A 26,127-nucleotide genomic window follows, 5' to 3' on the forward strand; every position below is an offset into this window, starting at 1 on the left:
ACAAAGGGAAACTATATTGAGCATAAATAAGAAATGAAAAATGGTTAAATATGGATCACTGGAAAACCTGAAAAACAAAAACTAAGCTTCCAAAATGCAAAAATGTTTCCTCAATAAAATGCTTGATCGAGATTTTTTTTTTATTGAAGGATATGCATAAACATGCACATTCAGATGCAAGGAGTCAAAATATAGAAGTTTCCAAATAGCCTCTTTTCAACAAAGTTAGACAACAAATTAATGACACCAGAACTCAAACAGGAAGAGGAATTAAAAAGGAAAATAAACTCAGAGGTCCATCTAAACTAAAGAAATTCCTAATCCAACTTTTTAAAGCAGCTCATAAAACAGCTAGAAGAGGCCATGCTGCAAAACTCAAGATGTAGTTTTAGTGTCACTTTGGAAAAAAAAAAGCATTTTAGTGCAAATATGGTGATTATTCTTTTACATAAACTTTGGTGGCTTTAGGGGAACATTTTAAAACCTCAAACCAATCAAATAAATTGGTGTAATCAGAGTTAATACGGACAAAACATTTGGTCTTTGGTCGGCCAAAACAGCTTGTGTGAGGTTTATTCTTAAGCTTATATCCATTTTTATAATATGCAAAAAAAAATCATCCAACAATATTTGTATAATTCTCACATGAAGACAGGATGAAATAAAATAAAAACACTATACACACAGGAAATCTTCCCAAGGCACTGTAGGGTGCTGACAAATATAAAATTACTTGCATCAGTCATTTCTGAAAAAGAAAATTAAAAACATAAGAAAAAAAAAAATAGCTTGCTGGTAAAGTACAAAGTTCAGATTCAGAAAGTTTCATTTGGATTTAACAAACAAAAAGATTAACAATTTATCACCAATACTGTACAGTCACTGGAGAATATTGAATATTAGGATAAATGTGCTTGGATACAGACGCAAGTTCTCAATGTGTTCGAATAAAGTTCCGGCGTTTCCACAGGGGAAACTTCAGCTCAAATGGTATAGTTGTCTAAAAAGCTTATTTCATTATTGCAAACACAGTTTGATTGAATCTAAATCGTTTTATTACAAGCCCTGTAATTTGTAAGAAATGCTACACATTTAAAAATAGGGCTCTGTTCTGTGTAGAATATATGATTTAAGTAAATGCATTAAATTAAATTGTTTATGCTTCAACTGTACGTTGAACATGTAGTGAAATCTAATAAATCAGCAGAGACACAGCTGTCCTGTTCCCCAGTGCAGACAGAAAATCACGAAGGGAAAAAGCATGAAGGTGGCTGGCTTCAATCCAGAATATCTAAACATAAAAATCTGTGTTCATGACAAAAATCATTCGATTATACCAACAAATTCGGATCAAAAACCAATTTTTCCCAAAGCTTAACATAAACATAAGCAAATATGTAAAACAGAAACGTGAGTCGCATCTTAAACAAAAGTAAATATATAACTTTTCTAATGTCTGATGATTCTGGAAAATATAGGAAGCTTCTGTGTCATCTGGTCCCACCGTTAAACTCGAGAGTCTCTTTAACAATCCTGAGGGAATCCAAGAGTAAACTGGAGACACCGGACCATTCTTTGATTACCAAAAACAAGCAAATGAAAAAAAAATTCATTCCTGGAAACTAGATATTAAAACATTTAGGTTTCATGATAGCAGCTTAGATTACTTACTCCAACCAGCATCAGGAAAACTAGGGATGTCCCAATCAAGGCTTTTTCAAATGATTAAAATCAATTCCTGATATCTGTAGTTGGTCAGGGATTATGTCCATTTCCAAGGTCATTTTATTTTTATTCCTACATTCCATGCACTAGATTTTGATTATTTAACACCAACAGTGTAAATGTTTTTTTTACCCTTTACTTTCCCGTTTCTCATATTTTCCACTCTGTGCTCAACAGGCCGATTTGTGGACAAAAAGTGGCTCAGAAAGCAGCTGAAACACTAAACTAAACTCACTAAATGTTACAGCGTTAAAAGCAAATGGCTACATTTTTCATGAACCTTTTCAGTACGTTTGTTTGCAAATGACTGAACTGGAAACTTATTTAAATGTTATTAGCGGAACAATCTCCAATTAGAAATATTATAGCAAAGTAAATAAACCAAAACATCATCAGTCTGACCAAGGAGATGAAAAATGCAGCTTTGTGCTAAAATAACAACACAAAGTTGTTTTGAACTTTTAAAAACAGGATACAGCAAAATCCTGGATGTTAAAAAGGGGGACAATCACCACCTTGATATAAACAATAGTGTGTTTTCTTACTGCACCTGAAAGCTCTGGTATTCTCAGGAATGCAAATGGCATCAAGTTTGACGATTTTTCATCAACAAATGCCTGTTAGTAAAGGACTGATTAGGATTTAGGGCAACAGAATCCTGATCGGGACATCCCTTCACACTGGTTTTAGGAAATCATTCTGATATGAAGGAACTGTCCTTTCTGTGCCGATCACAGATCTGCAGAATCTCCCGAAGCTCAGAGCCTGCTTCAAACATGTTCATGTACATTCAAACCTACTTGCAAACAAGCACACTGCTCTTAAAACTGGCTGAAACTTAACAAAACCAGAGGTCCAGGCCATCTTCTACACATCCAGCCTCCTTCCATTTCACCTTCTGTTACTACACAGCTTCACTTTGCATCCATAACTCTGATTTCTCCAAAATTTGATGATAAAGCTGACAGAGTTTGCAGCGGTCGCACAGTATGAGGAGGGAGAAGTGTCTTCAGATGTCTGTCTGTATGCAGTGCTTCCTGGTGGGGCTCACTGGCTGTGCGGCAGAGTTTCTGCTGGTTTCTTTAACGAACTCCTCCGGTTCTGCGTTTTCTCCAGCGCTCTCCTCGCTGATGTACAGGAACGTCCCGCTGCTCCGGTCTTTCGGTGAGGCGGGTGGGGATGAGGCCAGCAGGAGGTGGGCGAAGGCGGCCTGGCCGCTCTGAGGGGGAAGCTGCTCCAGGCGGTCGTGCTCCACCTCAGGTAGAGGTGTGATGGTGGGCTGGTGGGGAGGAGGGTCCATCTGGCCGGGTTTAGCGGTTTCGGGGTCCGAGCAGCTGAGCTCGGACGAGAAGTGGCTGCAGTGCGAGTCGGCCACCGAGGGGAGGCTGCCGCTCAGAGACGGCGAATCGAGCTCGGAGGAGTTGGCGCTCCGCTGCTCCAGGAGCTGAGATTCGATGTCGCCCTGCGTCTCGTTCACTCTTCTGTCTCCTCTGCTGCTGCTGCTCGCTCTCCTCCAGAGATTACTTTTACACTTTTTGCCCGCGGTAGCTGCGGTGGGGTCCTTGGACCAAGAGGACGAGGGGCCACACTGGTTGCCAGGCTGCCCGCAGCTGCACGTGGAGGGACACGAGCACAAGCATCCATCGGCACCGGCTGCTTTGATGGCGGCTGAACCGCTGCTGCAGCTGGCTTCATCCATGCTGCTGCTGGCGCTGCCGTGCCTCACCTTGTCCTGCCTGGACTCGGAGTCCGCAGGAGCCTCCAGGCTGCCGTCTCTGCAAAATACACGCCACGTTTAACGGATCTACACTTTTCACAAAAAGTAAAATGGAATCACTACACATGCTTAACTGCATATTGTTGCTCAATTTGATGATTTCACTTATGGCTGCAGCTAACGATTTTTGTTTTCTGAGGATTTTCTCTTGCTATGCTGTTTTTTTGTCTTTTTAGTGTTTTATTTTGTTTTTAATGGTTCATTTGGGGAAGTGAATTGCAAATTAACTAATGCTATAAATGTTATAATGTTCTGATTTTGTTTATACTTAACACTTGTCCCCAACAATAATAATAATAATAATAATCTGGTAATTGAATAATAATAATAAAAAAACACTTAGTTTATTTTATATATGAGAAATACATGAGAAAAGGAAAGCAAATAATTAAATTCCTTCTTAAATGAGGAAATAAACCATAAAATAAATAAATAAACCATAAAATAAATAAATAAACCATAAATAATAAACCATTTTCTAAGATAAAATGGCAGCATTGCTTGATCATCTGCAGCTAAAAAATAAACTTCTAACAGGTGAAAAGCTCCATTCTCTTTGCTTGACTTAATGTCAATACATCGTAGGGTTGATCTGTTACTTATTTTCTGGGTCGCAAAAGGTGCTAAAAAAGGAGATTTATTTAAAATTTTGCCATTTGAGTAGTTCTGGACGGAACATATTTACAGACAAAGAAGGTTTTTTTTCTTTATCAAAATGTATACATTTGTACAGTTTTGGTTTAGTGTCTCCTGTTCTTTCAACAAATGGCCTGTTTTAGAGTCTGGATACTGAAGTTAATCGATTACTAAATTAGTTGACAACTATTTTAATTACAATAATACAATTTAATTGTTAAAGGCCTGATTTCACTTCATTTTCTTATGTTATTGTGTTGTCAAAATCCTGACTGATGTTTTATGGTAGGAAAAAAAAATCTTTGGTTATTTCTTCTAATTCATTAAAACTGCGTGTGATACAACCTGGGGTGTCATTTTGGTAGATTTCCATCTGAGTTAGATTTTTCCTTTGATTTTACTTGAGTTGGATGATTATAAAATAATCCAAAAAATTTTAAGAATGCTTTTAACAAGTCATTAATACGGTTCGAAATACAGAACAAGCTCCAAACTAGTTCCAGCTCACACACTCACCAGCCACTAATACCGTGTGTGAGCAGCTGCTCCCTGTGGGACGAGTGCGATCTGAATGCTAACCTTTCCAGCGGCATGTAGGCGTTGAGGATGGAGCCCGCCATGGCCTTGGTGCTGGCGTTGTCGCTCATTGTCCCCAGACTGACGGTGGCCGACTCGCCGCTCAAACTGCAGCGCTCCTTCTGGACGTCGGCCTGCACCTCCATCCTGGAGGAAACAGTTGAAAAACCCATAATTAATTCAAACAAATTATTACACTGCAAAAACACAAAATCTCAGCAAGTATTTTTGGTGTCTTAGTACACTTGAAGTGAGACAAAAGTAAATTACATGTAACTATTCAGGAAGAAATAGGACCTTGTTTTAAGTCAATCTGTTATATTGATGAAATTGCTCTAGTTTCACTGGCAGATAATTTCACTTATAACTAATACATTTTCAGCAACATTAAGGAATTGATGAAATTCCTTAATGTTCTGAAGGAAAATTCTTGCCATCTTCCTGCTGAAAACAGGAAGAAATAGCTATTTTTGTAAGTTAGTACAGTTGAAATAAAACAAAACTAAGGCATTTGTCCTAGATGCTAGATTTTGTGTTTTTCCATTTTTTAGAATGGAAAAGAACCACAATTAGTGTCTGAAAAAAGCCCTGAAACTCATTTTAGCTGAAACTGGAAAAACAAGATGCATTATTTCCATGTCATACGCTACAGCTTTTAAGCCATCGCTAACAGTATTCAGAAAGGCATTTTAACAACATAGGGAGCGCCCAGCTCCAGTGTTTTACCGATGGTAGCAGCTGCCGGACAGACTGCCGGTGATGCTGGTCCCGGCGAGCGCCGTGGTGCTGGCGTTGTCGCTCATGTTGTCCCGCTGAGCGGAGCTCACGCCGCAGCGCTCCATGTGGCTCCCGCTGACGCTGAGGCTCAGGCCGGTCAGGCCGCCGACGCTCGCTCCGTCGCCAAGGCTCGGGTTGTTGAGCCGAGTTTCCGCCACAGACGTCGTGTCTTAGAGGGAAATTTGTTTAGTTATAGAGCAGTTTGAGGAAAACAAAAAAAAAGTCACACGTACAGAGTTAGCTGCAGTAAACCCAAATATTCTGTGACTTTGTGGGTAAAACAGAACGTGCCAAAATATTACTGACAAGAATACATAAAATCTTGACAAAAATCAGACGTATACAAACATTTAACTCATGTTTAACACTTTACGTTCTAAAAATATCCAGATTATGTGGTGCCATTGTGATCTTTAATACAACTCTGTGTAGGCCTGTCGCGATAAACGATAAATCAATTAATCGTACGATAAATTAAAACTACCAACGTCATTTTAATTATCGGCATTATCGTCTCTTCCGACCTTTTTCTCTTTCAGCTAATGACACTGAATGAAAAAAGGCTCAACTCCGGTGCTCTCCACTGACCCTCCCTTCCTCATTTCCTTAGTGTAAAGCCCAGCGCACAAGACCTGATCTAAGAGCTGTCGGCTGATTGTCAGCTCATTTTCAAAACCTGACAGATCACACATTAGCCGACAGAAGTCCTTGGTATAACAGTTCGATCGGGTTCGTTCCTGCCTTGTGGTGTCCAACAATGGGCACAAAATAATGGCTACAAGTCCAGTTAACTAATTTTAAAACCAGGCATTAATCAATGCATTACTACAATCTACCTGCAGTGCATGTGGCTAGTGTCAGCGTAAAGTCCTGACTGAATGAAAATCATTAGAACCTATTTACGTCACGTTAACGAAGAACAGCTGAAAAGTTACCGGGTTTATCAACTGCGGTAGCAATTTCACCTCAACTCCTCCTCTTGTCATTTCTATATTCTTTGCAAGTTGAATAAACATTAATGTTGTTTCCACATATCATCTCCAATGTCTGCTGGACTTCCGGTTGTGCTGTGTCAGCTGTTTGGGATTCCCCTCTGTAATTTCCCCTCAGAAAACACAGAGGAGAATCCTCGCTTTCTGATTGGCTACCTGTCACATTCAACAAGCTCCCAGTCGAAAACCCCTGATTTAGATCGGAGCAGCAACAACGATCTACCATAACACACCATACAATCTTAGAAAGACCAACGTTTTAAGATTGTCGTAAGGGGAAAAATAGGAGCAAAAAATCGTGTAGTGTGAACTATTGCATCAGGTAGTCGATGTGCCCATTTTCTCTATTTAAATCTAATTAATACTGAAGGGCAACATATTATACAGACTTCATAATCTGCACTCTTTTGGTTGAATGCAGTATTTATTTACACTTTGGCTTTATGTTTAGTTTTTTTTCCAGTACAGTTTTTGTTAATGGAGACTGAGAATCCATTTTGTTTTTGGTTGTTTTGTTTATTTTGTTTACCAGTTCCAGTGTTTAGTGTTCTTTTGAAAATAAAGTGTATCTAACTTTGGCAAGAAATCGCATGCGTTATTACATCATTTTCAGTGTAAAAAGGTCTTCAAACAATATTATCGTTTATCGCAATAATTTTTGAGACAATTAATAGTTCAGCAAAATTTGCTATCGTGACAGGCCTAACTCTGTGTCTCCTCTCTCACGCCCAACAGCTCCAAGAAACCTAAGCCAGCTCAGCCTCACACACCCAAATATTTGTCTTGGGCCTAACCAGGACAAATATTTGCAACACAACATGAGCACTGTTAAAAAAAACTGCTGATTTAAGTATGCTCACAGATACCAAACACAAACACAAATACTGTGCTTCAAGCTAAATGAATTCCAACAGCTTTCAAATATCTCTTTTTTTTTAATCAAATGTATGAAAATATCTGGTTTCAACTCTAAATAACGTTTTCCAAATTGAGGCTTTTAATCGAACGTTAGATTGCACTTTATTGCAACACTGTGCAGTTTCACCGACTTTATTCAAGCACCTGAATACATTTAATTGGAATTCAAGCATTTTCAAGGAACTTTATGAACACAGTGTAAAAGATTTTCCCTGTAATTTTTGGCTTGTGGCGTTATTAGTCTTTAGATTTGCTGTTAGTTTTTCAGATTTCCATCTTTCTTAGTATTTAGGAGATTCTTACCTGTGGCTACTGCCCCAGTGCCGATGTTGTCATTTTCGTCATCGAACTCGATTCGAACCCCTTTCCCGTTACCAGCGGAAACGCCACAACCTCCGCTCCGACACAGAGAGATCGGGACGACGCCGTAGACGTACGCGAGCATGATGGGAACGCCGATACCTGAGACACACAGGAAACAGATGCAACAAACATTTCCTTTCTATATGAGATGAAGCAGAAATTCAGGAAAAAAACTAAATATCATTTCACCCAGTTGAACTTTACTGGAAGCTCTTGATATATTATGAATGTGAAGACAACTTGCGTAAGAGTGAAAAGAGAAGAAAAGTGATCTCTTACCAACAGTGACTGCAGCAACCACAGGAGACACGATGACCGACAGCGTCACGCCTCCAGCGATCACCAAGTTCCTCTTGTGTTTCGAGATGTCCTTTCCTTCGTAGCGATTATGTATCTGATGAAGCAAATTGTTGAGCAAGATAAATGTTTCGTTTCATACAGCTACAATTTTTTAGTAAAGTAATTTCATTCAAATAAAGGAGCGTATGCAACATAAATTAACTACACTCAGTAACATTTAAATAATTTACTTCTGTTAATTTAGGTGATTCTGATTTGTTGCCATTAAAAACCCAAAATTTATTTCCACAGAAAATTAGGGTATAAGAGTATATGGTATCGGATTTCATAATGTAGCCTAGCATAATACAGAAATAGAATTATAAGAACAATTTTTAAAAGAAATTGAATAAAATGTTGTAAAGAAGTTTGCTCCTCAATCAATCACTTTTTCCAACCGCACTTTTACCCTCAACTCAACTACACAGATTGCTTCTCCAGCAAGGATTTTAATTAAATTAAATTAAATTACTAAAATACATACACTTTTTGATGATAAGTATTCTTATACTTATGAACATAAATAAACATTCCCAGCACAGTCTCTGTATAGTGTAAAACAGACTGGGAGAAGTGACACGATAGTAATTTTTAACATAGGAACCAGGAGATAACTTTAGTGGCTAAACACACAGCCACCCGTCTACTTTGACCTCTTTATCTGGATTTTGACAACAGAACCTCCAATATGGATCATTTGTCTAGTCATAATGTTCCCCTTTAGGAGGAAAATCTATTACTTAAAACAATACTTTTATTTACGATTTGTGCGATTATTAGCATGTTTTGTCACTTTCTAGTAAAAACAAATGTATATAATCAGTGCCAAATTAAACTTTTTCTCTTCATGGAAATGAAATCAGTCAGAATTACTGATCTGCGAATCATAACAAGAAAGTACAAACATCTCCTTTAAAGAGATCTTTTTGAAGATTATTTAACAACGTTCTACTTTAAATACAACTTTGGTGGGCTACATTAATTAGCCCAACATAAATATGCTAAGTTTTCATATCTATTTCTGCCAAAAATCTTTATTTGTAATCTGTGATTCTGCAGTCTCAAGTTACATATGAAAAGGTAAGCAAACAGGGTAGCTAGGATACACTTAGCTATCTCTAACCGTCACTTTTACTCTTCTCTTTCTCCCTCCTGATTCTGATAAACTCATTGATCAAGCACACTGTTTTTAGGTCAGACTTAAAGCAGTGATTACTACATTAGAGATCTTTGAATAAATAAACCAGTGTTAGGGAAGTTCTCACCCTTCTGCCCACATAGACTGGGATCCCAATGATCATGGCTGGGATGGCGATGCCGGCAATGAGAGCGATTCCCACAGGCGCTCCCACCAACGTCCCGAGCTGCCAGAGGATTTTCTTCTTCCTGCTCCACGGCTTCTTCCCCCAGAATGTGCAACCCGATGGACTGAGAAGACAGGAGAGAGAAAACAGTACGTTAGAACTCAAAGAGAAAAACTGTACACATTAATACTATAGATTGAAAAAAAAAAATAAAGATCTATCCTTATAAATCCTCGTCTAGGATGAGGATATAAATCTGACTCTAAAAATGGCTGTTTTGGAAAATTCCTCCAAGGAGAAACCAAAAACTCTGCACAGTTGACATACATGCATATAAACCTGAGGACATTTGAAAGGAACAAGGACAACAAGTTCTGTAGGAGCCTGTTAATGATTAAAAGCTTTAAACCATGTGCTTAGAAACAGGAAAACAACTTAAAAACGCAGGACAGTTTGCACCGTGGACCAGGGCCGACAAACACCGACTTGAAGGCCAAAAAAGCTGAGTTTGTCCTTCATATATCCCCCACTAAATGCAGGAAAAACAGTCATGTTTTCACTAAAGTGAAAGAACAAAGAGTGAAACGCTAAATGTGAAACCAACAGATCATTTGCTCGTCAACATAAATACAGAAATGATTGATGAGGTGACAGGAAAGGTGTTTGTGGTGATGACAACAACACATAATAAAAAGAGAAACTAAGCTAGTAATGCAGAACCTTGATAACAAAACAGGGAATATTAAAGCTGCGGTGTCACTCAGCTCACCTCAAGTAGTGAAGGTCAGAAATCTCCTTCATGCAGAGCCAGCAGAACTCGCAGCCGCAGACGGCGCAGGTCATGTGGTTACAGCTCCCATCGTTCATCTTGATGATGTAAGCAGAGCAGCGAGGGCACGGCTTGATGTCATCACCTGCAACAGATTATTAAAGGAGAAATAAACCAGAATGTGATGGAGATCATAGACCGTTGCTGTTACTGCAAATTAGTGTTTTATGTATATGTAAACAAAATAAAGGTGTAAACATCTAGACAAATAATATGTGAAACTGAAGGTATGTATGGGTTTATGTGTGATATTTAAGAATATGCGATTCTTTCAACAACGAAAATAAGGAAACCAAGGCAAAAACAAGGGAGACTGTTGGGCATAATGACAATAACTATGTCAAACAAAAACCAGGACTGGCTAAACAGAGACAGAAGCTCATTTCCTTTACATGGAGGGTCCAGGAAGCATCTTTACCAAAAGTGATCAAATCCACTTTAAAACCACCTTCGGACTCAAAAACATTGTTTCATAAGCGAATGGGTCGGTGAAGAAGTAATAAACCCAGCTACGGAGAAACTTAGAAACCAAATAAGATGTAGTGACCAATCGTCCTTCATACCAGCTGCTCCGCTCTCCTGGCTGTAGCTGAGGGACGACGACCTGAAGTTCCTGAGCCGCAGGCTCTGGGCCCGCTGCTGCCGCGCCGTGTCGCATGTCTGGTTGGGATGCCACAGCTGTTTACAGTGGTAGCAGAACTCTGTGCCGCAGCCGTCACGGCCACAGGTGATCTTTGGACAGCTGGCACAGCCAAAAGCAATGACGGCATACCTAGAGGAGAAAAACATACAAGCAGAATGCTGGTTTAGAGATCTGAACCTGGACTGTATTCATGAGTATCTACTGCAAGAAATTTGTGGTCATTTCATTTCTGTTTTTAAGATTTAAAACAAAGAAAAACATAACATTTTAAAAGGCGCTTAGTTTCCAACATAGTGATGAGAAAATAAATTATAAACTTTACAGATAATTTTGTCATTTTGTTGTGGAAATTCAATGCAGGATTTATTCTATGCAACAACAACATAAAAAAAACTTCTGCCTTTTTAAAAAAGATTTAAATTAGTTGGTTCTGCACTATTTTAGCCAAATATAAAGAGGTATTGTGGAAGGTCAAAAGAGTAGCAGGTTGCAGACCAATGAGCTACAACTATAGGATTTATCCACACATTCTTATTATTCAAAAATTACAAGCAAACAAAACCAAAAGTAGATTGCAGTTCGTGCTGCTTTAAATAAACTATTTTTCCATATATGATGACTGCGAAAACTAGCAGCTGTTTTCCTGAGCTTCCTCATTCTAAAAAGTGAGTAAAAAACACACCACAGACAATATAGATGCCATAAAAATTTAACTATATAAAATATATATAAGGTCATTACCACAATGACCTTAAATAAGGTCATTGTGGTAATTTACCACTGTATATAGGGTTAGTGTCATGGCAAATGGAGGTGAAACATAAAAACAAAAGATGACATTTCATTTGCAAATTGCCCAAAGACAAAATTAACATTCAACCAATAAAAAAAGTTTTTTTTCCATAACTTTTATGATAAACTTTTTGAAATACAATTCAGCTGAATAAGGAACAAGCTATTCTCCTCCTGACTCATCTATTCAAGTTACACATTTAAACTGAACATTTTCATAATTATGGTTAAATGTGACCTCAAAGATTTCCCCATAATTTTCCAGTTTTAGCTTCCTTTTTCTTCAGAGGAAATTAACAGAATGACTTGGGAGGAAACAAAACTGAAAATGCAAAAAAAAAAAAAAGGTTAGAAAATTAGAATAACAATACTTATGACGTATGCTGATTTTTTAAAAATGTACAAACCCTCATGCTGTACATATTTAACAGCTAAAAAACAAAAAGCCAGTCTCAACAGTTTTCAAACTAACACTTCACTGTGCAAACTGATGACATATTGTGTAAAAGCTGAACAACCAGGTGGGAGATTTCCAAATGGACGTTTTGATGTCTTCACTTCCACGTGTTTCCCCACGCACTTTTCAGCAAGTAAACCCGACTCCTGTTAAGTTTTAATTTCTACTCTGTTCATCCAGCCTCATACTGGGATAGGAAGCTCCAGAGCACCACACTAGAAACATATCAACACCTACAAAGTGATACGCTGAGGGAGGTAATGTGCAGTAAAAGTGATTTTCAAAGTTCAAATGTTTGTAGTTGAGTCGTTGCAGGAAAGAAATACGTCGCACAAGTCAGAGGCAGCTGGACAGAGTACAGTAAATGGAAGAAAAAAAACTTTATATACCGACCATAAAACTCTTCCTTTTAGACATTTCCACATTTGCAGTTATGATTCTCTGTATATTTAAGGCACATTTTTCCACAGAGGTCAGGCTATAAATATGAAACTTAGAAAAATTGCAGGCTGGAAGTAAGAAGCTGGATGGATGATGAATTGATAAAGAAATGGATATATAGATGAGTGCAACGGCAGATCAAAGAACAGAGAGACTGATGGATGAATAGATGAAAAAAGGTACTGACAGGGGGCGATAGATGGAATCGGACGGATCTTTTAAATAAAAAAAACTGAAGACCTTTTGCTTTTTTTTAGCCAAATTCTCATCATGCAGTAAATAAAACAGGGAACAAAGCCAGGAAAATATAAATATTTCCCACATCTATGAAGGGATAGAATCACATTCGATCCCTTTCTTGACTTGTAAAGTTGCACAGGAACCCTGCCAACAACATCTGCTAACATCTGGCCGTTTAGAAAAACTTGACAAGTTTTCGGTGTTCAACCTTGTGCCAAACAGCTCTAATAAGTAGTGAAATAAAAGTTACTAAAACACAAAGAACAGAAACAAAAATCCACAATAATCTGTGCAATGCACTCTGACTTTACCTTTGATGCTTAGAATATTTTACATTGCTGCTAAATGTGTTACAGGTGCCATTTGTAAGACTGTAGCAATAAACAATCAAATAATAAATTAATATTAGTAAAAAAACATTTTTTTAATTAAATTTATTTATGGTTTCAGTTTTGTGTGGCTTTCATTTCTTTTTTTTTATTAGGTTTTTATTTTTCTGGTTTTTGTGTTTTTGCTTCCAGTAACGGTGTTCAGTGTTGTGTTCAAAATTATACGTTTGTAAGTCTTTGAGAGAGCAAACTTGCATTGTTATCCCATTATCATCATCGTAGTTGAAAATGGTCTCTAAACAAATATACTCTCGTTTATCGCAACAATTTCTGGAGCTATTTATCGTCTGGCAAAATAATTCCTCTCTAATTGCGAGCTAAAATAAGTCTAAAGCTTAAAAACAAATCTGATTATCAATTGAAAGCCTTACTTTGTGCCAAACAGAAAATTCACACTGATGCAACACTGTAACAAAACAAAAGTGGAAGCACATCAGGTTCTAAGACTAGTCAAAACTTTAACTTTGCTACAGAGTTGCTTTATGCATCACATAAAGAATTTATCACTCAACAAACTAGTTCAGCTAACAAACAACGCCTTTAACACCTTCAAACCACAATTATGCAACAGTAACAGAGACGGAGCTAATAGTTTGGCAGTGGGTCCAATCAGTTATTTGGGATTGAGAGCATTATTTAAGTTGTTGAGGCAACAAATGCAGAATAGAAAGTAAATTCAGATTAAGGGGAAATTACAACAAAGACGTGAACTTTCTGGACTAATTCAAACACAGGAGTGGTACAAGTGCATCGTGTATCGAGTGGCTGCCATGGCCTAACAGCACGGCGTTTTGTGATGAAGCCAAGAGAGCAAGACAACAGGGTCAGAGGCACGGTGTGAGCAAATGGACGAAACGGACCTGAACCCTGCCCTCCACCAGCAGCTCAAGCAGAAAATACTGAACCTCTTCTTTTATTTGGTTAATTCTGAAATACCTAGTGTAAATGCCAGTTTTAGTTTTTATGATTTTATATTTAAGTACGTCTTTACTTTTTTTTTCTTTCTGTGTTCAAAGTGATTTATATGTCACAGTGTGACTCAATGTTGTGTACATTAATGATAATTAGCAACAAAACTATGAATTTAATTTACATTTCTGACATCTTTCTTACCTTTCATATTCTCCCACAGTCTATAACAATGGGACAGACTCACGTCAGGAAAATGATAGTAAGCACTTCCTGTTCAAATCTCTCTTGGATGACTCATTTCACTCATTTAAACCAAGTGCCCAAGATACTGGGGTTAATTTTACAGAGCAAAATCAGTCCTGAAGTCTTAATTTTTAGCTTTCTTTTTGTTTACATATTAGAAAAGCATGATTTTGTGCTTATTAATTGTTAGTTCTTAAATGTATTCACATACAACTGTTACATATTTCCTCACTCAAGAGCCACAAACTAGCATGCTTTCCTCTAATACTCATAACTTAAACTTCCTTCATGCAGCTGATTTATGACAAACCTTGCAGGATTGTTTATCGATTTTTTTCTCTATTCCGATCAATTTGCAACAAAGCATCCTCACAGCACGATGCTGTCAAAAACAAGCTTCATGGTGGTTTCAGGGTGATATGTTGTTAATTATTCATCACACACTTTTGCACACAGAGGCAGCTTTCTTTTTTGTAATGATATTGAAAAACATGAATCATTTCCCTTTCACTTCACAATTCTGTACTAATGCTTATTAATCACATAAAATTCCAATGAAATCAAATGAAGTCTGTGGCTATAAAGTGACAAATTGCAAAAAAAGTCTGAATACTTTTGCAAGGCACTGAATATACTATTAAGAATTAAATGGAAAATGTGTGGTAAAGGGGCAGTTTGATGCTGATTGATGTTTTTCTGAACAGACCATGTGATCTCACCGCCCTCCATCTTACCCGCAGTCGGGAGCGGGACACCAGCGACAGTCCGGTTCGGCCACCAGCCATCTCCTCAGCATGAACTCCTCGTATTTCTCCATGACGGCTCGGTCTCCCAGGATCATCTGGATGTCGTGGGGGTTGAAGCGCTCCGAGCACTCGGGGCAGGTGATGTTGACGCGGGACTCAGAGATCTCTATACGCAGGTACTGGCGCAGGCAGTCTGCGCAGGAGCGGTGGTGGCAGGTCATGATGTCCGGGAAGCGATCCCGGGTGTGGCGAAGCAGGCACAGCGGGCATTCCAGCAGGTCTGACAAAGACCCCGTCCCTGCCGACGTGGACGCCACATCCGACGGAGGCTGGATGGAGACTTTGTCGACGCCGGCCTCGGACTGCGCGCTTTCGACGCTGATGACGCCGTCTGCTCCGGACGACAGAGTCCTGGATTTCCGCTTGGAGTCCCGTTCGGGTCTGAGTCTGCGTCCGAAGAACGAGTGGAGGGACAGACGCCGCTTTTTAGGATTCTTTCTAACCGAGGGGAGGCTTACGGAGGACGCAGCAGAGTGCAGGTCTCGCTCTGAGCCTGTGCTGCCATGCTGCAGGCTGCTCATTGCGCCAGAAGTGACGCAAGGCGCTACCGGTGCTTCAGTTAGAAATCACCACATGAGGTGAGGAGAGGGTGAAAGGAAGGATAAACCAAAAAACGCAAAGAGATCCAAGAGACAGGACGCTCAACGAGGGGAGCAGCACAACTTCAGCTACGACATGATGGCAGGAAGAGTAAAACAAATCAGTAAGGCGCTCCACTCCTTCGGATCATAGCAGCTGCAGACGGGTGTTGAGGTCAAGATGATGAGGCTTTGGTTTGCACACGGGCCTGGAGGAAAGAAAAACACAAATACAGGATGAAGAAAAACCTAACATAAAAACAGTTGAAACAAATATTAGGACTTTTACTACGAGTTTTAGGCTACGTTTACACAGTAGACTGATCTGATAGATGCTGCAGTCAGATTTTTTATTTTTTTGCTCATACTACTAATTAAACCCGACCACAATAAGACTTCTGTGTGAACAGTTTACGACCCAAAGCGACCTGCAGAAGAAGAATGTTGGCACAGCAGCACATTATTTACAAAAGTAATGATGAATGGAGCCATTTAGGGATTGACTTTAAAGTTTATTCGGCAATGGGAGCCGACAGTTTCATAACAACACGAAGGAAGCTATTAAAAAGAAAGCACAGCTAATAGCAATGGCATTTTGTAGAGAACTGACTGCAATTCCTGCAGAGAAGTGTGTTTAGATGTGTAGTCAAAGCAAGGAGTGTTTTGATTGTGATGTAACGATCTTCAGTGACAGACTACTTTCATAAGTTCATAATTATGTTTTTCAAACGTTGTTTTCGTCCTGATTTACCGCATCTGGCTTTTTTCTGGTGCAGAATTATGACACATCAATAACAATAAAAGCCTAATAAAAGATAAACATTGAGACTGCAGACACAATTGGATACGTAACTGACTCAGTATCAAATATGGAAGTGGCAACATCTGATTGTTTTTTTTTTAAATTGGGCCATTCACACTGTTGTGAAAAAGTCAGATATAGGTCTCATGTGGACAAAAAACGTGGATTTGGGTTGCATTTGCCTGCGGTGTGAACATAGCCTTATTTCTGAAGTTAGCCCTTCTTACTTCATTTTAAACAACAGTGAAAGAGAGAGAGAGAAATAGCTTTACAAATTTAAAAATTATATTGATTTCAGTTGCGCTTCAGCTCCACAATGTAAACCTGAGGCATCATTTTGGACAAAAATCCCCGGCGCGCTAAGAGGTGACTAAATAACCGCTGCAAATCCAATCTGAGGCAGCAGTTTTACAAGCCTAAAAACCTCATTCTGACTGGCTGTGGGTTTTCAGCACTCACTATGGTTTGTAAGTAGATTTGAGATGTCTGCCTCCTACTTTAAAGCTGCAGGTCAATTGTAGAAAATAAATAAAAAACAGAAACAAGCTTTCAGCTGCACAGCCTCAAGACGCATTCGGTTTGGTGCCATGACTCTTTTCATTCGGTGCTGAATCAACTTTCTGAAGCTTATGGGGGGCATCTGGGTCATTTATCATAATGCACTGGACTGCCTCTGTAAAAACACTTGGAAGCCAGTACAGTGAAAGTCTACAGTTTTAAGGGAAAAAGCATGAATGCATCCAATTCTGACCACATTTTGGAGATGTAGTACTAGAGTCACAGACTGCTTTTAGCTGCAAGTAATTTTAAAGAAAAAGTGAAAACCAGGCAAAAATAAAATTACATTTGAGTCTCTTCTCATTGACAGAATTATAAAAAAGGTAACAGTCATTAAGAAAAATGGTCAAAAATATTGGGGTGTGATATTACCTAGACCAGTGTTTCCCAATCCTGGTGCTCAAGGCACATGCAGTCCAGCTGATTTCAAATGATGACTGATTAACAGGCGTTTGTTGAACTGCAGTCAGTTGAATCAGGCACATTGAGGCAGGGAAACCTCTAAAACATGTAGGACAGTGTGCCTTGAGGACCAGGGTTGGGAAACACTGATCTAGACAATAGTTTTTATTGTCTGAACAGTGACAATCTAATTGGACAATGAAAAACACAATATTTATCTTATTAGTGAACATATTATGCTTAAGTCCTAACTAAAATTGTCAATGCAGGTAAATATAGTACTTAAATGGAAATCAGGACTTCCTAAATTTGGTAAAAGTTGGCTAAAGTTTATGAAAAACTAGGAATCAAAAAGTAGTTAAAAATATCCACAATTTAACAGTAAGATCTAAAAATTTGCATCACTTTTTGCAAAGGCTGGTTTTCCCCTAACACTCCCCTGGGAATCAAGATTCCACCCAATATTGCAAATTATCACCATTAAGTGTAAAATAAGTTAAAAATTGCCTGCTACTTTAAATAAAATATGAAGTACTTTGGCTAGAGAAACTTAAAACCTCCTCAAAAGTACTGAAACAGAAAATATTTTCCTTTCCACCACAGTGCCCAACAGCAACACGTTCACTAAAACCCAACATTTTCAAGTGAACTTTAAAACACTCAGGGAAGTGGTGCTATTGCACTATAATTCAACTTTATAACAAACCATTCTGGTTTGTGAGATGAACCGAAAAACCTTTGTGTAAGCAGGGGGAAGCTTTAACAAGGGAAGAAAGCAATTTCAACCAACCTTAATGTGAAATTACAATGTAGTGGTGTAATTAAACTGGAAAATCCTGCCTATGCAATGTAGAAAGACTGAGTGGGACTTTCCATGTGGCTGAGGTCAGAGAATGTCTGAGTTTCCAGTTCTGTGGCTCAGGGGGAATCACACACTAACACACTTCAGGAATCGGGATGGTGTCCCACTTCTTCAGACGAGACCCCCTGGGTAAGAAGTTTGCCGTAGCAGAATAAACACTTTCAATCTTCTGCCAGCTCTTAAAAAAATTAAAAAATAAATCACACTCTTGCTAGGCAGAGTTATGACTAATGTTGTTTCCAAGCAAAATGTTTCTGCTGGAGAATCAAGTCAGTCCAAGGTCACACTATAATTTGAGTCAAAATGGAAGGGGAAAATAGTAATAAAGTAAGTCACGTGGAGAGGCAGTGGTAATGGTTTTAACAAGTGTAGCACTTAGCACCACACTGCAATAACACACTGGCACCGGCGAAGCAATAAACAAAGTATTCCCCCCATTTTTATTTTTTTGTGCCTTTGCTCTGCAACAGACAATTAGATGCTCAGCCAACCTGCAGTGAAACATTTAACACGACTGCACACTTGAACATCAAACAGCGCCTTAAAGACGCCGGTTATCTGGGATTATTTATAAACCCTAAAAAGAATGTGACCATTGCCAGTTAAACAACCATAACCGAATGTTAACATTCACATTCCTCCATAGTGTTTTTTCCACTTCCCACTGCCAAAGTAAATACAAGTAGGTGACAATAAACCTGCCCTCATTGAGGTTTCAAACTATATGTATGTGTTGAACTGAACAACTTCAGAGTTTGGAACCAATTTAAAAAGTGTCTGAAAGGCTAATTAGACAATTATGCATCTTGCCAAGTGACCACCGTGCTGGCAAGTGCTGCTGAGTTGCACCAGGAGATCAACTGCCAACAAAAAAACATCACTTTTTTTTTTTCTTGATCGGCCCTGACCACTGGAAACCCAAAAATCTAATCAGTAGATACACAACACCAAGAGCCAGACAGAGCCAGACAGTGTTGTTGTCTGTATGACCTGATGGTCATACAGACAACAACACTGTTCGGTGTCGATGCTGTTATGAAGGGAAGAAGATGCAACGTTAGTTTCTTCCAGTACCAATGAGAGTTGGCCTAGAATGAAGTCAGAGGAAGCAGAAACATAAAAAGCTATTTAAAACAAAACCCTATTTTTCATCAGCCCTTTGTAGGTCATTCAAGCTGAAGAGAGAAAGCCTTTTAGTAGAAAACAGGAAGGCAGAATCTTTTCGAGCTTTCAGCACTTTTCTGTCATGAACATCCATGATTTGGAAACGTTAGCAACCTTAGAAATTTATGAGTTAAGGTAAGGATCTACATACTCTGGGGAAGAGAGACATTGTCAACTTCTTAATTAATTTCTTACAGCGGTGTGATGTCATCTCTTATCCCAATATAAAATGATAACCACTAACAGAAGGTAATTTAGAAGAAAATATTATGAACATTGCTTTTAGATCTTCTTGTAATATTATTCCTACAGAGAAATTGGAACTGGCAAAAAGTGGAAAAAATGGGGTCAGTGTTTCATATATTAAACCTAAACTGGACACAAAGTTCTCATCTGTGAATTTTACTGTGCTGGCGGATCTGCAAGCACGTTTACTGACACCACAGCGTTCTCCTCACAATCAAAGAGTTTTGATTGCATCTTTGAAAGTCCCTTTGTCATAAGCAGACGGTAGTTAAGAGGACATCTGAGGCACTTAAAGGATGTCAGAAAACAAGAATCAGCTGCGATAATGATAAGAAGCAGCATGCCGATACGTGCCGTCACAATAACTAACACTTAGTATGCGATTATTAAAGTGAAACTGAACTCCTTCAACTTTAACTGAGTGAGAGATGGCAAAGGTATTTCCAACATGTTTCTACATGTTAGACAAATGTCACAATAGTTGTGTCATTTTAACAGACAAACTATCATTGATCTGTCATTTCCTGTAGGACTGCTTCAGAGTTGCTCAATTTACTTCTTGTTTTTAAAGACATTTTCCAGTTGGAGTGTCCTTCAAAATACCATATTTAAGACTACATGTTCTGTTAGATTAATCTGTGATTTTCTTTATATAATAAAGCATTTAAAAGTTCAGGTCCAGTTTTAATGAGAAAACATTGGAGGTTTCTCCAGTTGCCAACTAGTTACAATTGAATCTCACCAAGATCAACTATGACTGGAAACGTCCGTCTAAAAATGTTCTTTGGCCGCCTTCATCACGTACGCTAATTTCCGGTCACATTCCGTGTGGAGGACAGATTTCCTGATTATCACAATGCTTCCAGTTCTTTTGGCTTCGGACCAAGGAACAGCCCAGAAACTTAACTAAAACTCATTTTTTAAATATAACTTTTGTTTACTAAGCACACTGAGAAAATGGCAGTGCTTTCCAATGCAGCACATAGTCGCTTAAGAATGCATAAAAATAAGAACAGCATAATCAAGGCTCTCCAGGACTCATCAGTCATATGTTTACCCAGGTACCTTGATGTATCTTTAGCTTGAGTATTTTCAGGAATAGTGTGGCATTAAACAAAGAGAGGGAACAGCCAATACAGAAGCAAATGCCTCAGATGCTCCTCTGACTATTGTTTACTAAACAGGAAGATAGCAGAAGGTACTTTTCCACTTTGTCTGGGATATGATGATGAGCCCCAAAGTTTGTGCAAATATAGGCATCGAAGGCTATTAAAAGAATTTACATCGTAGTCAGCAATTTAACCATCTCCATTTAACAACTCAGACAACAAAGAAATATCTTTTATTTGAAGGCAAGAGCATAAAGATAAACAGTTCAACTAATGAACAAACTGGAGTTCACAAAGGATCTCCATCCATTTCAATACTTTTACTTCTCTCTAATAAGTACTTCTTTATTTTACGGATTAAGGACCTTGTGTGACAATTAATTTGATTAACTTTAAGACTTTCTAAAACTGCAACAAAAAATCTTTATAGAAAGCATTCACACTGATGTCATGTTTTAAAGAAAACTGCAAATAAGACTGTTTATAAGACATGCAATTAAGTCACACACAAAGCAAAAGCAGGAGAGAAGGAGCCACACATTTACTTCACACGCAAAATGAGGAAGCCTGACACTCCCAGCTGCTAAAAAGCTTGTCAGCTATACTAGCTCCTCTAACAAATTATCTGATCAAGTTTACCACTTCTTCTCACTTTAAACAAGTAAAACCAAGCTACAGAAGGTTTTTAAAACCAGCTATTTTATAGCTATCTACCTTAAACTTGTTTTGGCTTTGTTTTTACATGCTCTTCATCCAGTTCTGTGCTTTCTGCTCTTGTTGTGGTCCTTGATCTCTCACCCATGCTCTCCTCCCAATTGGCTCGTTTACAAACCAGCAAACTGAATTTCAGGCAGTCAGGACGGTCTTCTCTGAACTGAAAGTTGAAAACCTAAACAGATAATTACAAACCGACTTTGGATTTTGCCAAGTCTAAGAAAAGTGATTTGGGACAACTTCCACGACGCCTGGTATTGTGCAAAACTCCTGAGAAGCTGACGCACCTTGGACACTAAAACAACACTTTTGCACTGTGTTGTTTGTACTCATTAAAGTAAAGATATTTTTTCTGCACTTGACTTCCTCCTTGCTTTCTGAAGGCTTCATAACACACAAGACTCAGATGTTTCAACAAAAGTGCTAAGAGTCAATGGTTTGTTAACAAAAGCAGCAGGAAACAAAACCTTCAATGAATGCAGCTACTTAAGCGCACTTGAGATCAGACAATGTTTCAGGGAACTGGATGTTGGACATCATTTATATACAGAATGCACGCAAGTGGGGGAAAAGTTGAAGGAGGTAAAAGTCAATTTCCAGACTAATGAATATCATCCTATTGGAGGATTTCTAAACGCAGATAGGTGAAAAAGACCAAAAAATGTCATGTCTTTTGAGATTTTAAAAAATTCCTCAAATGTGCAATGACACAATGGTCAAGTTTAGATTAAAGTATCGAAATGGGCCAAAGATCGTCACCAGCAGATACTTCAGCACTTAAAATTGTTACAGCCACATTTTTAAAGAAATATGCAGAATATTTTAATGGTAGGCTAAGGATGACAATTGTTTTAGTTTTATAGATACAATGTTAGTCTACGCTGTTATTGCATTAGCAGGTGGTGTCTATTGGAGGTCAAAAGTAAGATTTAGAAAACTGAGTGTAAGCCACCAGAAGAAATTAAGAAATATCTTAATGTTAGCTGAAATAGGGCTGTGCAATTTGATACATGTCTGTTTTAATTCTGATTTTGGCATCATCCCATCACAAAAATAATGCAACACAACAAAAAATAAAGTTTCAACGTGTCAAATTGCCGTTGTTTAAGTGCAACAACAGCAATGTGGTTCCAATATTGAAGTGTAATATGGTATTCAATAATCAATTTCCCCTGAAAGACTTCTTAAAAATCATGAGATTTTTAAGAAATCTCATGATTTCAGGAAACAGGAAAAGACGCTGCTTGGGCCATAAAGATCTAAGTGTATGAAGAAAGAATGCTTTAGTAAGAGCTGGTTTTAAAAATGCTGTCAGGTAGCATTTTATAATGCGTGTTTAAACATGTTTAACACTCGCTAAAACAGGCAGTCATCTAGTTGAGAAGTCAGCACTCACCACAACCTGCAAAGTGGTTTGCAGAATTCAAATTAAAGTTAAAGCGGATTAGAAAGCATTTTGCAAATCAATTCCTTCTCCAGCATCTAATATTAAAGTGCCAATGTCAGATACATCAAGACCTATTCACAGTGAGCTAAGGCTGACTGTGAAAAAACAATGTAAAAAAAATATTTAACAAATTCTCATTCTCTAGAGTAAGAAGTTACTCTAACAACAAATATACTCATAGATGTAAAATATCAAGTGTTTTCAATGTATATGAACCTACATATTAGTTTTCTTTTCTTTTGTGTTATAAATATTTTTGAGGTAACCTTTAGAGTTCAGGAACATGCACACTGTCCTAGCGTGAATGTTGTTCATAACATTCTCTTCTTGCATGCTCTGAATAACAGAAATACACAGAAGCTGACAGAGGTCAGTTTTGGAGACAACAAATCTGGAGAGACTGGTCCCTGTTGGCAAGCAAAAATAAAGTCTGTCTGCTTGTAAGAGAGTGAGTTTGGTTTCTTTCACAGCCCAGGAATCTTGTATTCATCTGCAACAGAACTGTTGTCTCCCTTTCAATTACAGAGAAGATTAAAAGAATTCACTCTGCTGTATAATTCTGGCTTAAAATCATTTTTTTACTTACACTGTGCTAAAGAAATATTACAAACAAACAGGAAAAAAAACATACCACATATTTAATTTGATAGGAAACTACTTTTATACAGCTTAGTAGGCACTGCATGGAATTTAATATGTTTTCAGAAAATAAAACCTAACTCAAACAATAACAAAATCAATTCACAAATTTGACACAGTAAAGTTTCTGCAAGGTTGATCCAATGACATTTGATCTTTAGCTTTAAGCAGGAATTGTAGCCGTTTAAAACACAATACAGTTTTATAAAGACAATGTCTTGTTGATGCTTTTTGAACTTATTTCAGCACTAAATTAAGTTCTTGAAATTAGTTGCACTTATTTATTTTTTCCTGTTTCAAATCAAAAATATGCCTTTCAATCCTTTGACCACAATCTTATTTTTATAAACAAACATCGCAGGTTTTCTCCAAAACAAGAGAAAATAGCAACACTCAAAATGTCCCATTTGGGTGGGAAATTCAATCAGTGATAAAAATGCTAGAAAAGCTCTGAAAGATAAGCTATCTCCCCCTTTGACTAGTTCTGATGTGTTAACATCAACTGAAATGATGAACGATTTTGATTATCTTTTTCATACCTAAAGATTACCTGCATCAAAACAATAACACCCCATGAGTTTGGTTTTTAAATGCATCAACAGTTCAAAGTGGTGCAGATAAAGAATTTATAAAACCAGTTGGTTTAAATTACCAACTGATTTTACACAAGAAACCTGCAGGACATTTTATTATTTCTACTAAATGTTATAGTATAGTTTGTTTTTTTTATCAACACAATAAACAGAAATCAGTATCCATAAAAATCTGTATTGACCAACAAATATCTGTTTGGTGTAGCTTCAGACTATTAGAGTAAAAGGGGCACAAACACTGCAAGGATAGTAAAATAACTATCCTGCCTCTGTTGATTTTAACCAGTGTATATTGTATTAACAAACTACTGGAAATTATTCAACTGATCATGCAAACAGATCAGAGCCAGCTTAACTATTTTGCAATGGATCGATCATGTAATTTTGACATACTGTATATGGTTTACATTAACTCTGAATGAGGCGCCACAAAACTGATGTAATGATGCATATATTAAAAATAAAGCGGCACTGCAGAACGCCTTTTTCCAGCGAGTTCATGGGTCATAATATGTAATATTTCAGAAACAGTGACTTTGCATTTTTATTACTATTTTATTACAAATCAATTACAGCTGGAATGCCGTGCAGTCGTGTCCCTGAAAATCAAACACTGAGAACTGGAAATATAAATTACTATATAGCTAGAGTATGAGTACAGCAGTATTGAAATAAAAATAAAAAGACATAATGTCTTATTGTTGTCAATGAAACGGAACTATTGCTTACTTCCCAGCCTGCTAACAGAATCTACATCAGATTTGTAGCAAGAAGCTAACATTGACTAACTTTGACCGTCCGAAGAGTTGCTGCTGCTAAACTGCTCTGAGGCAATGTAACACCATAAAAGACGGTAAATTGTCGAATTAATTTACTAATGTTACTCACGAACTATAATAATAGTATAATTATTAGGAGGTTATAATTATTGCTTGCTGAGACGGAGTTGAATTTGAAGAAAAAACGGACATGCTAACTAAGCTAGCTTCTAAACAGCTATCGGAGAGGAGGAAGTTCTTACGTGGGTGATACTAACTAAATTTGAGCTAACTTAGACGTTAAAGCCCATTTTGATTTCACACTTACTGTTTTATCCCGTCCTGTTTCAAGCTACTTCCCCACAGAGGAGCGTCCGGCGGTCGCCATTACACAGTAAGCCGCGGTACGAAATGTGTAACACAAAACTTCAGCCAAGGTACATTCCCCGAGTCCGTTGTCATCAAGCAACGTAACAAGCTGACATAATTCGGCCACTTCCGGTTGGAAACACAGTCTTTTCAAAATAAAGTCAAAACTAGCCTCGCTTGGGAAAGTTTAGTTCACGTCATAACATTCAGCTCTGGAAAAAATGAAGAGCCCACTGCACTGAACCCCATTGAAAACCTCATGGTTAATCCACCAAATATTGATTTCTGAACTCTTCCTGAGTTAAAACATTAGTATTGTTGTTTCTAAATTAATATGAACTTCTTTGGATTATTTGAGGTCTGAAAGCACTGCATCTTTTTTTGTTATTTTGACAATTTCTAATTTTCTGCAAGTAAATACTAAATGTTTGCTTGGAATTTCTGAGACACATTGTCAGTCGTCCATAGAATGTTCATTTTACTCAAACATATACCTATGAAAAGTAAAATCAGCGAAACTGATCATTTTAAGTGGTCTCTTATTTTTTTTCCAGAGCTGTATATGATGTTGGGGTCTTCTAATCCAGGCCTTCAGGGCCGGTGTTTTGCAACTTTTAGCCGTATCCCTGGTTCAACATATCTCAAATAGCAGAATTACCTCCTCAGTGTAGTCAGGTTCTCCAGAGTGCTGATAATGACCTGATCATTTGACTCAGGTGTGGTGAAG

The 26,127-nt window shown here is 37.9% G+C and overlaps 1 protein-coding gene across 1 annotated transcript; it reads right to left on the reverse strand.

The window, feature by feature from the left end:
• Window positions 1-121: 121 nt before the first annotated feature.
• Window positions 122-25,491, reverse strand: LOC102229058 (E3 ubiquitin-protein ligase RNF19A-like). The gene is made up of 10 exons (XM_005797456.2): window positions 25,360-25,491; window positions 15,088-15,946; window positions 10,800-11,008; window positions 10,177-10,321; window positions 9,369-9,531; window positions 8,044-8,158; window positions 7,705-7,863; window positions 5,441-5,660; window positions 4,718-4,861; window positions 122-3,500 (listed from the first exon to the last, which is right to left on the reverse strand). The coding sequence occupies exons 2-10, from the start codon at window positions 15,678-15,680 to the stop codon at window positions 2,735-2,737; spliced, it is 2,514 nt and encodes an 837-aa protein (XP_005797513.1). The 5' UTR covers window positions 15,681-15,946; window positions 25,360-25,491; the 3' UTR covers window positions 122-2,734.
• Window positions 25,492-26,127: the final 636 nt, after the last annotated feature.

Source organism: Xiphophorus maculatus, chromosome 13, assembly GCF_002775205.1.
Source record: "Xiphophorus maculatus strain JP 163 A chromosome 13, X_maculatus-5.0-male, whole genome shotgun sequence".
Lineage (NCBI taxonomy): Eukaryota > Metazoa > Chordata > Actinopteri > Cyprinodontiformes > Poeciliidae > Xiphophorus > Xiphophorus maculatus.

What these genes read in the sequence shown, in the direction of transcription:
- LOC102229058 (XM_005797456.2), bottom strand. Translation starts at nt 15,680, where the DNA reads ATGAGCAGCCTGCAGCATGGCAGCACAGGCTCAGAGCGAGACCTGCAC. An exon ending in CCAGGAGAGCGGAGCAGCTG is followed by an intron (nt 10,322 to 10,799) that starts GTATGAAGGACG and finishes AATCTGTTGCAG; the next exon opens with GTGATGACATCAAGCCGTGC. An exon ending in CACTGGGGCAGTAGCCACAG is followed by an intron (nt 5,661 to 7,704) that starts GTAAGAATCTCC and finishes TTTCCCTCTAAG; the next exon opens with ACACGACGTCTGTGGCGGAA.